The sequence below is a fragment of the Syngnathus leptorhynchus genome, chromosome 10 (genome assembly GCF_054491065.1).
Source record: "Syngnathus leptorhynchus isolate UIUO chromosome 10, UIUO_Slep, whole genome shotgun sequence".
NCBI lineage: Eukaryota > Metazoa > Chordata > Actinopteri > Syngnathiformes > Syngnathidae > Syngnathus > Syngnathus leptorhynchus.
In genome coordinates this window covers 8,619,629-8,635,340 of record NC_141204.1, presented here as the reverse complement: position 1 = coordinate 8,635,340, position 15,712 = coordinate 8,619,629, and the positions used below count along the sequence as shown (strand labels likewise).

The window sequence follows — 15,712 nt, the reverse complement described above, 5'->3', positions numbered from 1 at the left end:
GATACAATTTTTGACGTCACTACATCATGCAACAGTGATTCATATTTTGAATCACTTCAAAACCAGTCTGTCAGTCCTGAAATATTTGGGCAGAACCCCGTACACTGTGAGTTTGCACTATACATTGGAGGCTTGCACAGTTCGTTTGATCCCGCCCGAAGTGACCGACGCCTGTTGTAATGAAAAAGCAACAAAGCTAGGGCCAGGCCGTGTCAAACAAAGCCAGTGCGGTGTGGTGGCAGGTCGTTCCATAACCTGTAATGGAAAAGTCGCTTATATCAATGGCTACACTAACAAGTCCTTTAAGTAGCCATTGTGGGGTTTTCATTCTTACTGTTAGAAGTGTGAACAATTTAGCATGTGTTCAACTGCATAGAAGGGTGCTTTTGTCTTTAACGTTCTAGCAAAATAACAAGCCCTCTGTGTAAACCATTGAAAGAGAATCCACTGGACCCTAAAAACATAATCGGAAGAATCCAAACTGAAACAAAGGGCAAAAAAGTGCCTTTAGTCATTTGTTGTAATACAAAACTTTCTGACCAGTATTTGAATTTCTGATTCACTTTAAATGGCAACCAGATGTCAGATGTGTGTAACCACTGTGTCAGCCTTTGAGTCTACTGTTACACAGCTGTTTTCCATCCAGAGAAGTAAAATCTGAGAGATGACTGCAGAACTCTTTGGTATTATTTATTGGGCACACTCTGTAATCACTCGTGTTTATTTTTATCTCAGTTACAGAGTGTCTTTTTTGTTTGTTTGGGTATTTGGTACTGATTGGATATGTAACTAATGGAAATTCTCATAAGATATCCTCACATCAGAACACACTGTTCTGTTGGTTTTCTGAATTAACCCCACAGAAATTCTACAATGTCTAATCTGACTAGAGGTTTGCTTGACAGATTTGTCCCCATTGGATAGTCATTCCTGTTTCATGTAATATGTCAACCAACACCTCTAGTTTAAAACAATTTTTACACCACGCACAACTACTACTAGTAGTAGTTCTCTTGCTGAGCTTTCTTTCCCCCTCCCTTTTTATAATTTCCTGTTATTACATTTCTGTGTAACTCTGCCAAAATGTGGAAAACGTTAATGTGTTTTGTTATGGTCACCGGTTGTTAGACATATTATGCATGGTTTCTTGAGCGTACTACATTGATTCAGATGTTAAAAATTAGTAGACTTGTTGGTTCTTATAACCTGTTCGTGGGACCAGTTCAAGATGACTTCAAATGCATACTATAGATTTGAGACTTGGCTGCAACATCAGTTGCTTTGTATTATCATTCAAAATCAACACATATGAAAACTGCAACTATAAAGGGTTGTAAAATCTGAGTTGGAAAGAAATTCCTGCGAGTCGATTTTTGTTTTCCTTGCTTTTAACTTCAACCCGGAATATAAAATAATGTACAAGTGAAAAACCTTTTTAATTAAAGCTTGTACAGGTAATTATAGTTTCAAACCTATTTAATCAATTGAGCTGTCACTCTAAGTGTCTGACAATGTCTGTCATGAAATAGTTCCTGCTCTTGTGCTTCTTGTTGGTTTCTTCTGTTTCTCTTTCCTCTATTTGCCCTTGCTCGAAAACAGTCAATCACATTGTCATTCTGTCAAATAGATTTTGGCTGATTCTGTGTGTGAGTTGGTTCACTCTCCATGCTGCAATCAACAATCTTGTCTGCCCGTTGCCTGATTCCTGTTTATTATTGAAGGCAGTGTAATGTTGCCATCTTGTTGAGTAGCTTCTGTGGTTGTCTGGGCTTGATTTTTTGTTAGTAAAATTAAGAAAAATACAAGCAGAGTGGCCTGATTCCTATTTATTATTGAAGCCAGTGCAATGTTTGCCATCTTGTTGAGTAGCTCCTGTGGTTGTCTGGGCTTGATTTCGTGTTACTAAAATTAAGAAAAATACAGGCAGAGCTTTCTCTTCTGCCTGACTGTTGTCCTTATTTGAACTTTTCTCTTTTTGCCAAAGTTCTGAATCAGGTGTCTCTAATACGCCAGCTGGATGACATTTTGTTCAGCTTGAAATAACCTTGCTGTCTTTCTGAAACGCCTGCAGATTTTCAAATAGATTCACAAATGTTTTTACAATTGTGAGAGAGTCTCCTCAAACCTAGATGCAAAGATTTCACCCTGTGTCTCACTTTAAAGAATGTTGGTGGCCTTCTCTGCCCTGGCATTAACTTCTTTATCAACTGACAATGGAGGTCTTTCATAGTCCTCGTTACACCCTTGCTATCTTCATTATTTTTCAAATGTCACACATTTTGTCAGCATAATGTTGCATAATTTGTATTTTATGTTTAGCTTGATGGGAAACTGCACTGGGATGTGGAATTAAACTGCCTTTTTTGATTAATTGTTCACTATTTGCCAAACTGCTGATTTTTGTGAAGTGAGTTGAATTGTTCACTAGGCAGCGCTCATATCTCAAGCTTTAGCTTGCAAATCAAAGCCAAAAAATAAATTAGATGAATGATAAGTCGTATCTCAAAAGCCACACATTAGGTCACTTGTATACTAAACCACTGTAATATTATTTCTTGATTTTATTTCAACAATACCAAAATAGCAATTAATTATCCTTGAAGAACCCGGCAGTCTATTGTGACACTATAAAAGGATTTCATACTTTTTTTTTAGCATTGTTAACGAAACAAGTATACATTCAGAAGAGAGGTGGGCAGGCATTCAGTCATGCTTGTGAATGACATAACTATTTTTTCAAAACTGACTTCATATCACCGATGAAAGATTGGAAGGATTGAATGTTGTATAGTTAAGTTACAAAGTTCATTGTTTCATTTACTCAGGTTTTCTGTGAATCTTAAATCAATTTATTTTCTCATCCTAGAGCAGATAACATGTTGTTTATCATCATTGTTGATTATTTGCTCATAAAAATAAATAAATTTAGGGTATTCACCCTAGTAGTCAAGAAAATCTGAGTTTCAAAAGATGGAAAAAATATTTATATATTAACAGCAGCAGTGGAAGTCGGAAAGGTCAACAGTCATCAATTTGAAGATGCAACAATCCTTTACAACTTCATTTCCCTCTCCCCAGGTACACTCCATAGTTAGCTCTGAGGTTTGAACTTTTTTATTGCTCTTCTCAGACTGACATTTAGATGATTTGTGTATGTGAATGCACAATCAAACGTTGTACAAAATTTGACTTGTTTTGACTCATTTCCACGTTGCATTCAAGCGAAAAATAATGTCTCCCTCAAGGGTCAGAATGGGTCCATACTGGATTAGGGAAAGAGACTCGTGCAACATTTCCACAAGGAGCCCATTTACTTGACTTGCTGGCTGACCACACGTGATGTGATCCGGATTTTCTTGTGATACTCGTTTAATGAGGACATTTAATTCTAATATTAATATAGATCAGGCTATTTATCATATTTTACAAACCGTTTGGTGCACTGTATTATTAAGTGCATTATCAATGTAGAATTTGATTTTAGAAAAAAAATCTTATTGAAGAGTTTTTGTATATTTGATCGATTTAGCCTGAGAACAGATAGTAATAGGAAGGAAGTTCCATTAAAGCAAAGCAGACATCCATCCACATTATTAAGCGCCCTATCAATTAACAATTTGATTAAAAAAAAAAAAATCTGACTTAAGACACACCATGTTAAAAGGTGCATTATTTTTATAAAGCATTGTATGTTAAATAGTTTGTGTTTGATAGATTTTGCCCTACAACTGAATGTAATAGGAAAGAATTTGCATTAAAAACAACAAACTGAAAAGCTGACACACACTGTCCACACAATGACATTACAATGTCAATGTTATTATATGACATAACTGTCGGCTATTGATACATTTGATACTACTTTGATACTGTCTCAAAAATTTGATGTTGTATCTCCTGTAAATTCCAATTTTTCATGCATACCATTCAATCAGATTTGCATGGCACACAAGTAGGTATTCATAAAACATGTCTGGATTTCTGGTGAAATGAGTTCCACTGACTGTGTTTTCCCAGAGAAACAGTGTATGAAGTGAAGTACTTTCTAATGAGTTTCCTCACATGACCTTTTAACATGAACAGAAAAAAAAAACACCACTTGTTATTTAAAAAGAAAAGGCATTGCTATAATTTCAAGGTATTGTGGAGAGGAAGCACGACCTATGCACTCATCTGGATTTTCATGTTCAAGTATGTACAGGCAGGCTTATGACTTAAGCATGCATAAGATGAAGACTATGGATGATTGTAGCACAGGAAGGTTTCCAGAAGAAATGGCGAGATTTATGTTGGATGACTATGGATGATGGACATTTATGTTGCATTGACTGCTGAATTCTAATCTTGTGAATCTCCTTGGAAATCAGACTAATGCTCAAGCAGTTTAGCTAGTTTTGCTCATGGGACTTGTGATTGGATTCCCATTTGTCTGGAAGCTTTTTAAAGTAGCCAAAAGAGACCGATCCAGCACATACCATACATTTCCCAAGATAGTGACTTAAAGCCACTGGAGCCTAGAGAGGGCAAACATGCTGCAGGAAGGAGAAGGTGAACGTGGCAAATCATCACACAAAAACACACATTGACTCTTCTCTATCCTGCCTATTCTGAAGGGAAATATCAAAATGATTTATGCGTGAATAATAAACATTTCTACTGTCGTATTTTGCTTCAAGCACATCCGTGGATCTCATTTGTGTTTCCCACTAGCTTCTATGAGTTTGCCATTGAAACTTGTTTCTATCTGCTTTTACTTAGGAAAACAATGACCACCAAGCCTTATTGTGTGCTATTACTTTGCTGTTGTTTTTAATAACTAAATAGAACCATAACATTAAGTGCACTTGCATGAGCAAAACGTTTGTATTCTTGTGGTCATTCATAAATGCAGTGGTGTACTACTGCATGGTTTCACACTGAGCTGGTTCTAATATTTTACTCCTCATAATAAGGTAATGTCAGTACAAACCAAGCTTCATTATGTTTTTGATGGTAGAATTTTGATACGGCAGATTTTTCTAATGGAGTGCCCACTAAGTGAATAGTAGGTGAGTTTATTTAACCGCAGGCAAAGAATAGCTTACGGAAATGTAATTCTTTTCAACTTATTACTATCCGTCTTTGCCGCATACAGACACTCACAGCAGCCAACCTCATCAGCAGAGATTGTTATAGGCCAGTGTCCAGAGGTCACATCATTACCAATGCCGTCATGGATCATAGATACAGCCCTCGCATTAGTCATTCCTTCATCATTTCCCCTCTGACCTTGTCCGCAGCTGCATTTCCTCTCATCTTTCTCATTTGAAAAGACTAAATCCATCTCCTCCACACTCGCAGTATTCCCCACAATCTCAAACACGAGCATTCTATCATGATAATTATTGGACGATCTGTATTAATTGACAAATCCATTAGAACATTGGTCAAACACGTACAGTAATACGGTGAATCGTTCAAGGACCCCTGCAGGTCTTGTTGGATGGTGGGGAATCATTTTTACTTTCTCATTCGAAATGACTTTCTGAACATTCAGTTTTTGCCCAGTGATAATAATATCTGCAGTCCTTGTAGGAGGTTATTGACACGTTCCTTCATCGTGGGAGGAGCAGTGCTTGCCAATTAAATTATTCCTGTGTTGACATTGAGTCAACTCTTACTAATGTATCTAAAATCCATAAAGCCTGGCCTCCTCTTTCAGAAACATGATGTATGTTTGATCAAATTCTTCAAATTTTATAATATAGAATAGAACAATATGCTAAATTAAACATGTACCTTCTGGCTAAATTTGTTTTGGTATTTCTGAACTTTGAAGGGACTTGGCAGAAGCTGTACAGCTCTCAGTTTGAACAAATCATGTGAGCAATAAAATGCTTGAAGCCTCATACGTGCTGCACTCCAGCTGAGCTCAAATGTGTGGAAAAAGTAACAGATTTGTTGAATTAACATACAAATTGCTGATATATATTATCGGATGTGTTTTTCCGAATCTGGCGAGACAGCATTTTACTGTCAAAATGTTTGATATTCTGTTCTACATGCAGCTTTAGGAGCCGCTTTGTGATGTTTTACACTGATGAAATGAGCAGGCAGCTTAGCAGAATGTTATCACTTCTATTTAGTCACACTGTGCTGAGCACTCATGCATAATTTTGTACGTAAGCATTTACAAAACTCTCACCATCTTTTAGGCAATATTTAAGTGACTTCACTGGCCGTCTTACTGCCCTCTCTGTGATTTATTCAGTATCTAACATTGATCGGCTTTGGGAGTTCGACTTCTTCAGTCCAGCACTTTCTTCTACAGCTTTGGTAGTAACCATCGTTTGTCGGAGTCCAATGTCAGGCGTCTGCTTTGATGTAGAGATGGAGGCGTTTTGTTCAAAGGGACAACCTTTTCTGAGGCCTTCTTTGAAATGATAATGCTGCAGCTTGCTGCAGGTGGAGCCTCTGCCAGGGGTCAATCAAGGTCAAACTGGGAAGCTTCTCACAGTTTTCCCCGAGTGGCCGAAGCCACCTAATCTTAACACGGGGGTCACATTGACCTCTATCAGAACATCCATGTCATGAAAGAGTCACTGGCTGGATTTTCAAACTGACCCAATTCTTATTTTCCCCCTCCTCCAGATATGAGCCTTAACGGCCTAAAAGAGAGAGAAAAAAACCCTCAAGATTGAAATCAAGCCTCTTCCAAATGTTAAATCTGATATTGATCATGTACTATATCTGCCGATTTAATCGCACCATAAACCGACAAATCGGCTCTGTCCTGGCAGTACGTTCTTGCCGTCATCAAAATACGTCAATCTGTACACACAGGTGTCTTGCAAACATTAAAATGACATCTGCTGTAAAGACAAGCTAAAGAAAAAGCACTGAGCATTGAATATGATTTCATTTTTCCTCTGCTTGTCCTTTAAGTCATTTTGTTTTTTGACTGTGCTTTTAAATGTTAGTATGTTATTACATGCTGCTGCCTTTTGTGCAGCCGGCATAGGCCAGCGTCTAAACATCCAGCTCTCGAGTAACATCCCAAGCCCATGTAAATGGGAAGGTTGTGTCAGGAAGGGCATACGGTGGGAAAAAAACTGTCCAAAACAAATTATGTGAGTAATTATGTTTTTGTGTATGCTTTTAAATGTTAGTATACCATTATACGCTGCTGCCTTTTGTGCAGATGGCATAGATTATAATTGGGGCCAGCGTCTAAACATCTAGCTCTGGAGTACCATCCCAAGCCCATGTAATTGGGAAGGTTGTGTCAGAAAGGGCATACGGTGGAAAAAAAAAACCTGCAAAACAAATTATGTGAGTTACATGCTGTGGCAACCCCTGATGGGAGATGCTGAAGGTCGACTACTGCTTACTTCTGTGTTGCCACTGCTGTTTAAGTGCATTTTGGATGTCTTAGCATATGTGTGTTGTCATTGATCCTCTGGCATGGTTCGGTTGAGGTGAGAAAACAATCTGACCTAGGTCCAAATCTTTATCAGGTGTGAGCCAAGAACATCCATCACTAGTGCAACAAAGTAACAATAAAACATGGTAACAAATAGTAGATAACCACCCCCTATTCCTACATAAAGACACACTCATGCACATGGACATATTAACTCCTATTAGGCAAGGTATTGAGGATTCAAGTGGGAGAAATTTTGAGTTGGAGCTATCCACAAACCACAGCAACAGAGAGAGACCACCTTGACCTGGGTAGAACATGGACTTATTGAACATTTTGTTGCCCGTCCCCATTGTAAGACTAATGCTAATTTGTTGTCACTGTTCTGATTAGAATATGTCATGCAAGGATTTTTTTTCACTCACGTTTCTCTAGCTACACGCTCTGTGAACCAGGAGACGCAGGTGTGTGTAATTACATCAGCAAAAAGGCTTGGACGCGGTTCGCCTGCCTCAAAGTGAAGCTCCGAACCAAACCTACATTGTAGACAACAAAGGAGGCAAAGTCCTACTGATGATACCTTTGATGCTGTCGTCTTTTATGAGGCGATATTTCTGGCTGCGGAATAATTTGCTAGCATATTTTAGTCTCTAGAACAATGACACACAGCGCTTGTCACATAAGGAAAGCAACCTGTGATATTGAACCTTACAAGAAATAATTTACCCTGGTTATCACATTAGATGCACTTGCGTAATCTAATAAACTCTAATACATCAGGTGTATCAAACATTCTATCTACTGCTGCTCTTGTGTCAATACAGCCAACACTAAATACTACTAAAATAATTTAATACTTCCATTATACCGAATTTTCCGGACTATAAATCGCCCCGGAGTATAAATCGCACCAGCCATAGAATGCTTAATAAAGGATGAAGAAACATATATAAATCGCACCGGAGTATAAGTCGCATTATATTTGGTAAAAATCCAACACCGAGAATAGGCAACAACAGGCGGAACGATATGGGATGCTAAGGTTACATAAACACAAACGTGGAGCTGAGAACGTGCCTGGCGTAACATATTGAGAATTATTCAAATAAGTAACATAAATAAGTTTATCGAACCATTTGTGTCACTTCAAATCCTTAAATTCATACCAATGAAATACAGACCTTACTGTAAGGATATTTTCATCAAGCTGACCATCCATGCCTGAAACAGTCATGGGATCCTATCATGTTGCGCTCACCCTTTGGCAAAGACGCTCCAATCAGGGATGAATAATGACAAGGCATGGTAGCATGCAGAGAACCCAGCTTTCTAATTAGTCTTCCATTAACTTTTTCAACCTTACTGGGTGTGAGCAGTGGCACATTTAGCTAAATGCGCGTACACTGTACATGTGCATTTATCGTCTTGAAAATGTTGAATCAAAAATGCATCAGTTAGTTGTATATCATGATACATTCGCTTGAATTAGTGCTTCTTTTGGATATCAGTAGGCTTACATGCCAATCAAGAGCTTTATAGAACATTTGAGGCAGCATAAAAGTTTAGCTGTGGGGTAATATTGGGATCTCGTGCTATAGCTTGCTTTACTTTGGCATTCTTAAGCGCAATCCATTCTGCGATGCTGGTTGACCTCAGATTGGATTGGATTGTTTTGTTTTCAATTTACAAACTTGGCTATGCAAGTCATCTATTTCAAAGTCAAACCAATCCCAGCGTCAAACTTGTATTACCTTTAAAGCCACAGCCTTTGTCGTCAAGTGTGAAGTTAAGTAAAACATGTTAATAATAAAACGAACAAACAAACAAAAACGGGTGTTTTGTTCTTTGGAGTCAGTCATGCTACAACAATTTTGCCCAACTTCAGAACTAACTAACTTTGGGGGCATTTTAACATTCAAGGCTACATTCCAGGGAGATGTCATGCATTTGTTGGACAACTTTAAATAATCAATTGCAAAACTCACTGTAATTCCCCCGAAAATAAAAACGGTTGCATTTAATGTGTTCTGTGATAGAATAACATTTCCAATGTTGCACTCCCTTAGATTCCCTCACGATTAAATCTAATTCTGGCAATCGTTTTATTTGTAATGTGACACTTTGTTCCCTCTTGTGTATTTTGTCATCCTCTACCTTGTTTTGCCATCTGTGCCAATGAGCCCAGCCCGATTGAAATGAGCTAAATGAACAGGTTAAGTTACACGCGGTGAGCATAGGCTCAAAAGCTTCTTTCTTTGTGTTTCACTCTAAGGCTTGCCTTTACTGTTGGTTTCACAGCGTGCAATCACTTTCAGGATTAAGCTCTCAAAGAGACTAATAAAATTTAAATCTGCTATCCTATAAAAAAAAAAGCACACAGTACATTGCCACACACATTACTTTCACGTTATCTGTGTGCACAACTCCAAATTATTTTTTTCCGTAATTATTTGACAGTTGTGAATAAGACATTTTACAAATACTCATGCTCTGAATAGCTAGCAAAAATAAATTGTCTTCCTCCTGAAGTAACCCCTAACATTTACTACAAAGCCCCTGTGGTAGAACTATTTATAGATTTGTGGCGGTATGAAAACCAGAAGGGGGTCTCTTTGATTGTGAAAGTTGTGTTTGGTCCAGACTGGGACAAAGGCGAGTGAGATCCATTTCTCCCTCCATAGCCGTGCTACCTAATAACAATATTGAGATCCATGTTTGAACATTGCATCTTGCTGCTCATTGTGTGGAAACAGTTCTTAGGTCATAAGAATTCACAAGATTTTGAGCGAATTATACAGCTTCATTTAAAAAGACCATACACAGTTAGTAATTCTTTAGTAAAAACATTATCATGAACATGATCCTCACCTCAAAAATCACTTATTTTATGGAGGTTAAAAGTTATTATACCTTATATTATACAGGATTGAAAACAAGTGGATTTTTTTTTTTTTTACATAACATAAAGAAAAATTTCAACTTCCTCTGCATGGTATGAGACGGAAAACTCAAGGGAAATTATGCGCACCAATGTGACAGGCTTTAATTGCAACGGTGCTGTCTCCAGCTGCTGTCAACCCGTCCCCTTCCTTCCACTTCGATGTCAACGACCAGTAAAATGGCAGCATTTGCAATTAGCAAATCCCGTTTCATCAAATCAGGATTAGATTGCAAATTCAATAGATTGTTCAGCCCTAGTATCATGCTTCAACTAGTGCTGGCACATAGAATATATTCTCGCTTTATTTTTTGTGATATTTTCTGTGTAATTCCTCTTTGAATTAACTAGTCTCTTAGCCCTTTGTTCTATTTTTCCTTACATCATTTGAGATCAGTTTCTTCCTTCAGGTTATATTGTTAGACAGTTGGCAGTCAGCATTTTATTGCGCTGACTTAATAGCTGTATTATGTCTGTGTCCTTAGATTTTTCTTTTTTTAACCATTCACAACACTGTAGAAGGGTAAAGTTAAAGAAAATGATGTAACTTTATTTTACTGTTCGAGCTGATTTCTTTTTTTTTTTAAAGATACCAATATCAATGTAATTATGGCTTTATTACTCCCTCATGTGAACTAAAACATGTGTTTGCCATTTTAATTTTGTAAATTGCATACTTGGTGAAAGCATTCAAAATTGCTTGTTCCTTATGTGTTGTTGAAGGATATTGCTCTGCTGTAACGTGAACCCTTTTGGTAATAGCAATTCTGGTTATGTGCTCCACTATTTGCTAAAAGCGCTCTCAAATGGCTAATTCAGGTGGTCTCAATAGGGATGCTACCTAATCAGACTCCTGAACGAAGCTGATTGTGTCTTGCTAATGCGCAAAGTTTTAATATCCAAAATGTTCCGCTTGGTTACTCTATTATTGAACGTGCTGAGTTTACTTTGGACTTAATTGTTTTTCTTCATCTTCTCTCTGTGCAGATCACACGCGTCATTTTCTGCGTCTTCCTAGAAACTGACTTTACCATCTACAAGAAGAAAATGTCCATTATTTTTGAAGGTATGGCTTTGTTCAGAATTGTTCATTTTGCATAAGGCTGTACACTGTTTTTTGCACTTTATAATAGACTCCACATTTTCAGTGGGAGACGGGTCTGAACTGCTGGCAAGCCACTATAGCACTCGCCCTCAATTACTACAAAGCCATGCTGTAGTAACACATGCAAAGTGTGTCTTGCTGAAATAAGATTTTTATTTTATTTTTTGTTTCACACATTGTCACAACCTCCATGAAATTTGATTTTTTGTTTAAATAATTTAGGGTTCCAAATGTATGTGGCAAGAAGCAAATTTTGTAATTCATGCCCGCCTCGGATAATCCTTGCTTAGTGCTCTTCAATTCTTAATGTGAGATAAACATCTGGTACATTCTACTCCCGTTCTATTTTACGGCTCTCCTTCACGCCCTCCATCCTTGGTAGCAGCATTATTTCTTGGCGAGGGCAGAAGGCGTAACAAGTTCTGATGGAGGCTCCATTGAGGATTGGGTTGAATAGCTCGGGAGCCATTCAGCTGAGGCTGTCTGGCTTTACCAGCCTTGCATTACCTCCCATTTACCTTACTTTTCACCCCCCACCTCCCCAACGGAATAGCGGCTCTCAGGCCTACGTCTCGCTTCTCCCAGATGGAGAGTGTTTCGTTCCCTGTGTGCGCCCATCATCTGTCCTGCTCGCCTTCCTGAAAGATTACATTCTCGGTAGAGACCTTAATTATATCGCCTGCCCTCGTGTACCCAGTCTCCGTCTCATCATATTAGTGCTCTGAGATGAGAATCTGGAGCTGTTGTTCTCCAGTTATCACTCCAGCCACTTACAAGAGCTGTCACTGGATAACTGCCCTACATCTCGCTATAAGCGGCAATGGAGAAGAAACATAAGAGCTATCTCTGCTTGTCACAGAGAGAATGTTTACGATTCTGTGGCGATATTGTTGTGTTAAATGTCGTCGCTGTCCGGAATAATCCTCGCATTTCCAAAGTCAATACTTTTGAAGATTTAAAAAAAAAAAAAAAACACACACAAATGTTTTACTTCAGTTAAAAGACATTGCATTGCTCAAGTTGGTATTATACATTTGCTGTCGTATGTTGTGCACTAACGCAGTATCATAAAAAGAAATTATTATTAGGCTGTCCCAAATTAATATGGCACGGACACTGCTTCTGCCAGCTGTTCACCACCCCCACCGGACATACTAAAATCTTCCATATTTCACTAAAACTAATGTTTGTGGTTCCATCATCTTCCCAAACTGTTTTTTTCCAGAGTTCTGATATTGCTTTAAATAGTATACTAAACTGACTAAGAAGTTGTAATAGGTGTAGATATATCAGCTCACTCCGATTTCCCTTCATAGCCACGGTAGTCTTCCGTAACTTTGATCTGCGCCCTTGTGTGATGGAGATGATGTGACATCTCTAAATCTCTAAGTCTTTCACAGTATTTACAAAGTCAATGACAGCCGAAGCAACTCAATAAAGAAATATGGCAAAAATAATTATAACACAATTTCTGCTGTGAATATGAACCATGGTTCTAAGGCCTGTCTGGAAGCTGATAGCTTTGACATAAACAAAGAAATGCTGATTGGAAGGAGTGCAACATTTTCAAAGACATTTAGCCTGCGAAGAATGACAGCAGGTGTGTATCAGAACATTTCATTATCCTCACGGTAGGAGACAGGCAATCAGATGTCTTTTGCCGCACCATTCAGTGCATCACACGGATATCTGAGACAATGTTGGGTCCCCTGACATTGTTGAGCGTTTGATGTGTCACATCATATCATATTATCTTTTGCTCTACTCCTCACTTGCTCTCACTTAGACCTCGTCTTCAAGCCACTTGTTCTTCCCTTTCCTCTGCTTTATCATTTACAAGACCCTCCCCAAGTGTTGTCATGCATTTCTTGATGACCATGAAGTATAACAAATCCCTGAACCGAAGCACTCTCATAATAAAATGTAAGTCAGCTAATCCCCTATGTATCTTTTGTATTTATTAGATTTTTTTTTAATAACAATAATAATCTAAGAGTATTGGATTGTCAACATTTCTGATTCACACTATAAGCATTCGGGAAAAGAACACTGAGAAAAAGAAAGTTAAGCATTTGAGATGAACAGAAACTTCAAATAAGAACTGCGGTTTCATTTAGATTATTCCAGTTTTAAAGATAATGAACATTTTGTCATTTCAAATAAAGTTTGCCCATCAATCAGGACAGGCCTATATGAAAATATGAATAGGGAAATCAATAAATTGAGAATAACATATTGGGTCGTTTTTGATTGACACCATGCTTGCCTTGCCACAAATAATTTGCAAGCTGTGAGGCAGCTGTGGTTTTATACGGTGAAACCACATTGAAATTGATTCTGGTTACACTTCTCGACTAATGTGATCAGGGTGGCTGCCCACAAGCTGGTTTCTATCATTTCATCCCCTCGGTGAGCCTCAGCGCTGACAGTATGAAACCAGCCCTCAGATCCACAGCGGCCATTGTGTTCTCGCCAACTGTTTCACTGACTTTGACAATTGTTTACATGGCTGTTAATACTCTGTATACTCCCAATTCCATGCCCCCACAACCACCTGTCTGTGACAGAATCGTCTGCCCTCCACCTCCAACTGCTCGGGAAATGGCAAAGCTGCACTGTGCACACACTCAGTCACACACGCATAATATGTTGACAGAGGATATGAGGGGCAGCGGCAGCCCTGTGAGGGGTGAAAATGAAGTCTGTGTTGGTTTCACAAGGCTTTCCCTCAGAGCTGGGAAATAAGATGCCCAGAGTGTGTTAGTGATGTGATCACCAGAAAGCGCGCTGGATCACACCTCCTCAGTCAGTTTTGGCAAATCTAAGGATGCACTTCAAGCACATCTGTCAACATGTTTAAGCATACATTCCAGATAAGTAGAAGTGAGAGTACGTGGCTAGGAATGGGACAGAAGTCTCTGCAGGGAAAGTGCAGCTCACCGTCATGGTTAAATGTAAAAACCACAAGCGGAGAATATGAGGGAAAACTATTTGAATTTTATTCAAATTTCTGATGTGGATTCATTTAGGTTTCACAGTTGAATACAAAGACAAGGGAGTGAAAACCGTACAGGGATACCCGTTTCGTGTCCCGTACTTTTATGGAGATGTCTATTGAGGATAATTTTGAAAGAGAAAGAATGAGAGGCAGAAAAAATTGTAAAATGGAGAAATAAAGCGAGGTACTACATGAGCGAATGGATATCGGAAGGAACTGTCATTTAGCAAGAATTTGTGGAATAAAGGAAGGGAGGAAAGGAAGAAAGAGAAATATTTCAATATTTTCTTGATGAGATTGAAAAATAGGAGAATGTGTCAGTCAGTGAGTAACTGAGCGAGTGACTGCAGAAATATTGTGAGGGAAGGGAACAAAGAAGAAGAGTGTTGATGAGTGGTAATAATGTGATAGCATGTGACAGTGGCTGAGACTCTCCATGTTTCCCAAAGCAGGCTTAGATGAATGCACTGAAGCCTTTTATTCCGTGCTATACAATAGAAAAAAAGGCTGTCACTGACTCCACTGGGAGCTCTGATGCGCTCAGAGCAGATGACAAAAGCCTTTCATCACATTGGATGCTTGCTCACTAAGGTGCAATCGTGACACAGACATGTTCTTGTAGCCAGTTTGCCCTTAAACATATGAATAGCATGTGTATATTTCTCAAGGCAGCACACAGCATATGGTGTCATGCTTTAAAGATTGGCGCTGCATGCTGATCTGAGCCCAGACTATGTGTGTGTGTTTGTATAATAGGAGCCGAGCTCAATTGCTCTCTGTCTGCCTCGGAAGGAACATTCATAGCCGTCCTCTCATCTCCCTCTTTGCAGCTAAACTCGTCAGAGTAGAAACACCTCTGGTTCACTCCGTCAGGCGCCGAGAAAATCAAAGATTTTTAAGACCCGGTTGTCCAACTCGGCTTACATTTCCTTGTACTGGGAGGAAACGGATGGTTTTGTGTAATATATGCTGAGCTAACTTCTATAGATTAATTGAAAAGGGATGTCTCTCTTGCACACAAGCACACACACACACAAAGTGAGTCATTTTGATGTAGTAACTCACAAGATCCAAGGACGTGTGGTATTGCAGTTCAGAGAGCCTGTTATGAAATGTCAGATCTGGAAGAAGGATTTGAGATTTATCAACAACAACAAAAAAGACCGTTATTATAACTACCATTCTCACAGAATTGTATCGTCGACATTATTAGTGAACACAGCAATGGAATATCTCTCACTCCATCACGTTTCAATGAAATGTTAACCG

General features: G+C 38.7%; 1 protein-coding gene across 4 annotated transcripts in view; it reads left to right on the top strand.

Moving 5' to 3' along the window:
* Positions 1-15,712, top strand: part of macrod2 (mono-ADP ribosylhydrolase 2) — a 272,730-nt gene that overhangs the window by 233,247 nt on the left and 23,771 nt on the right. For all 4 annotated transcript variants that reach the window (XM_085922722.1, XM_085922723.1, XM_085922721.1 and 1 more), the window contains one exon: positions 11,328-11,406. In XM_085922722.1, coding sequence (XP_085778848.1) covers positions 11,328-11,406 — 79 coding nt within the window. The remainder of the gene's footprint in view (positions 1-11,327; positions 11,407-15,712) is intronic.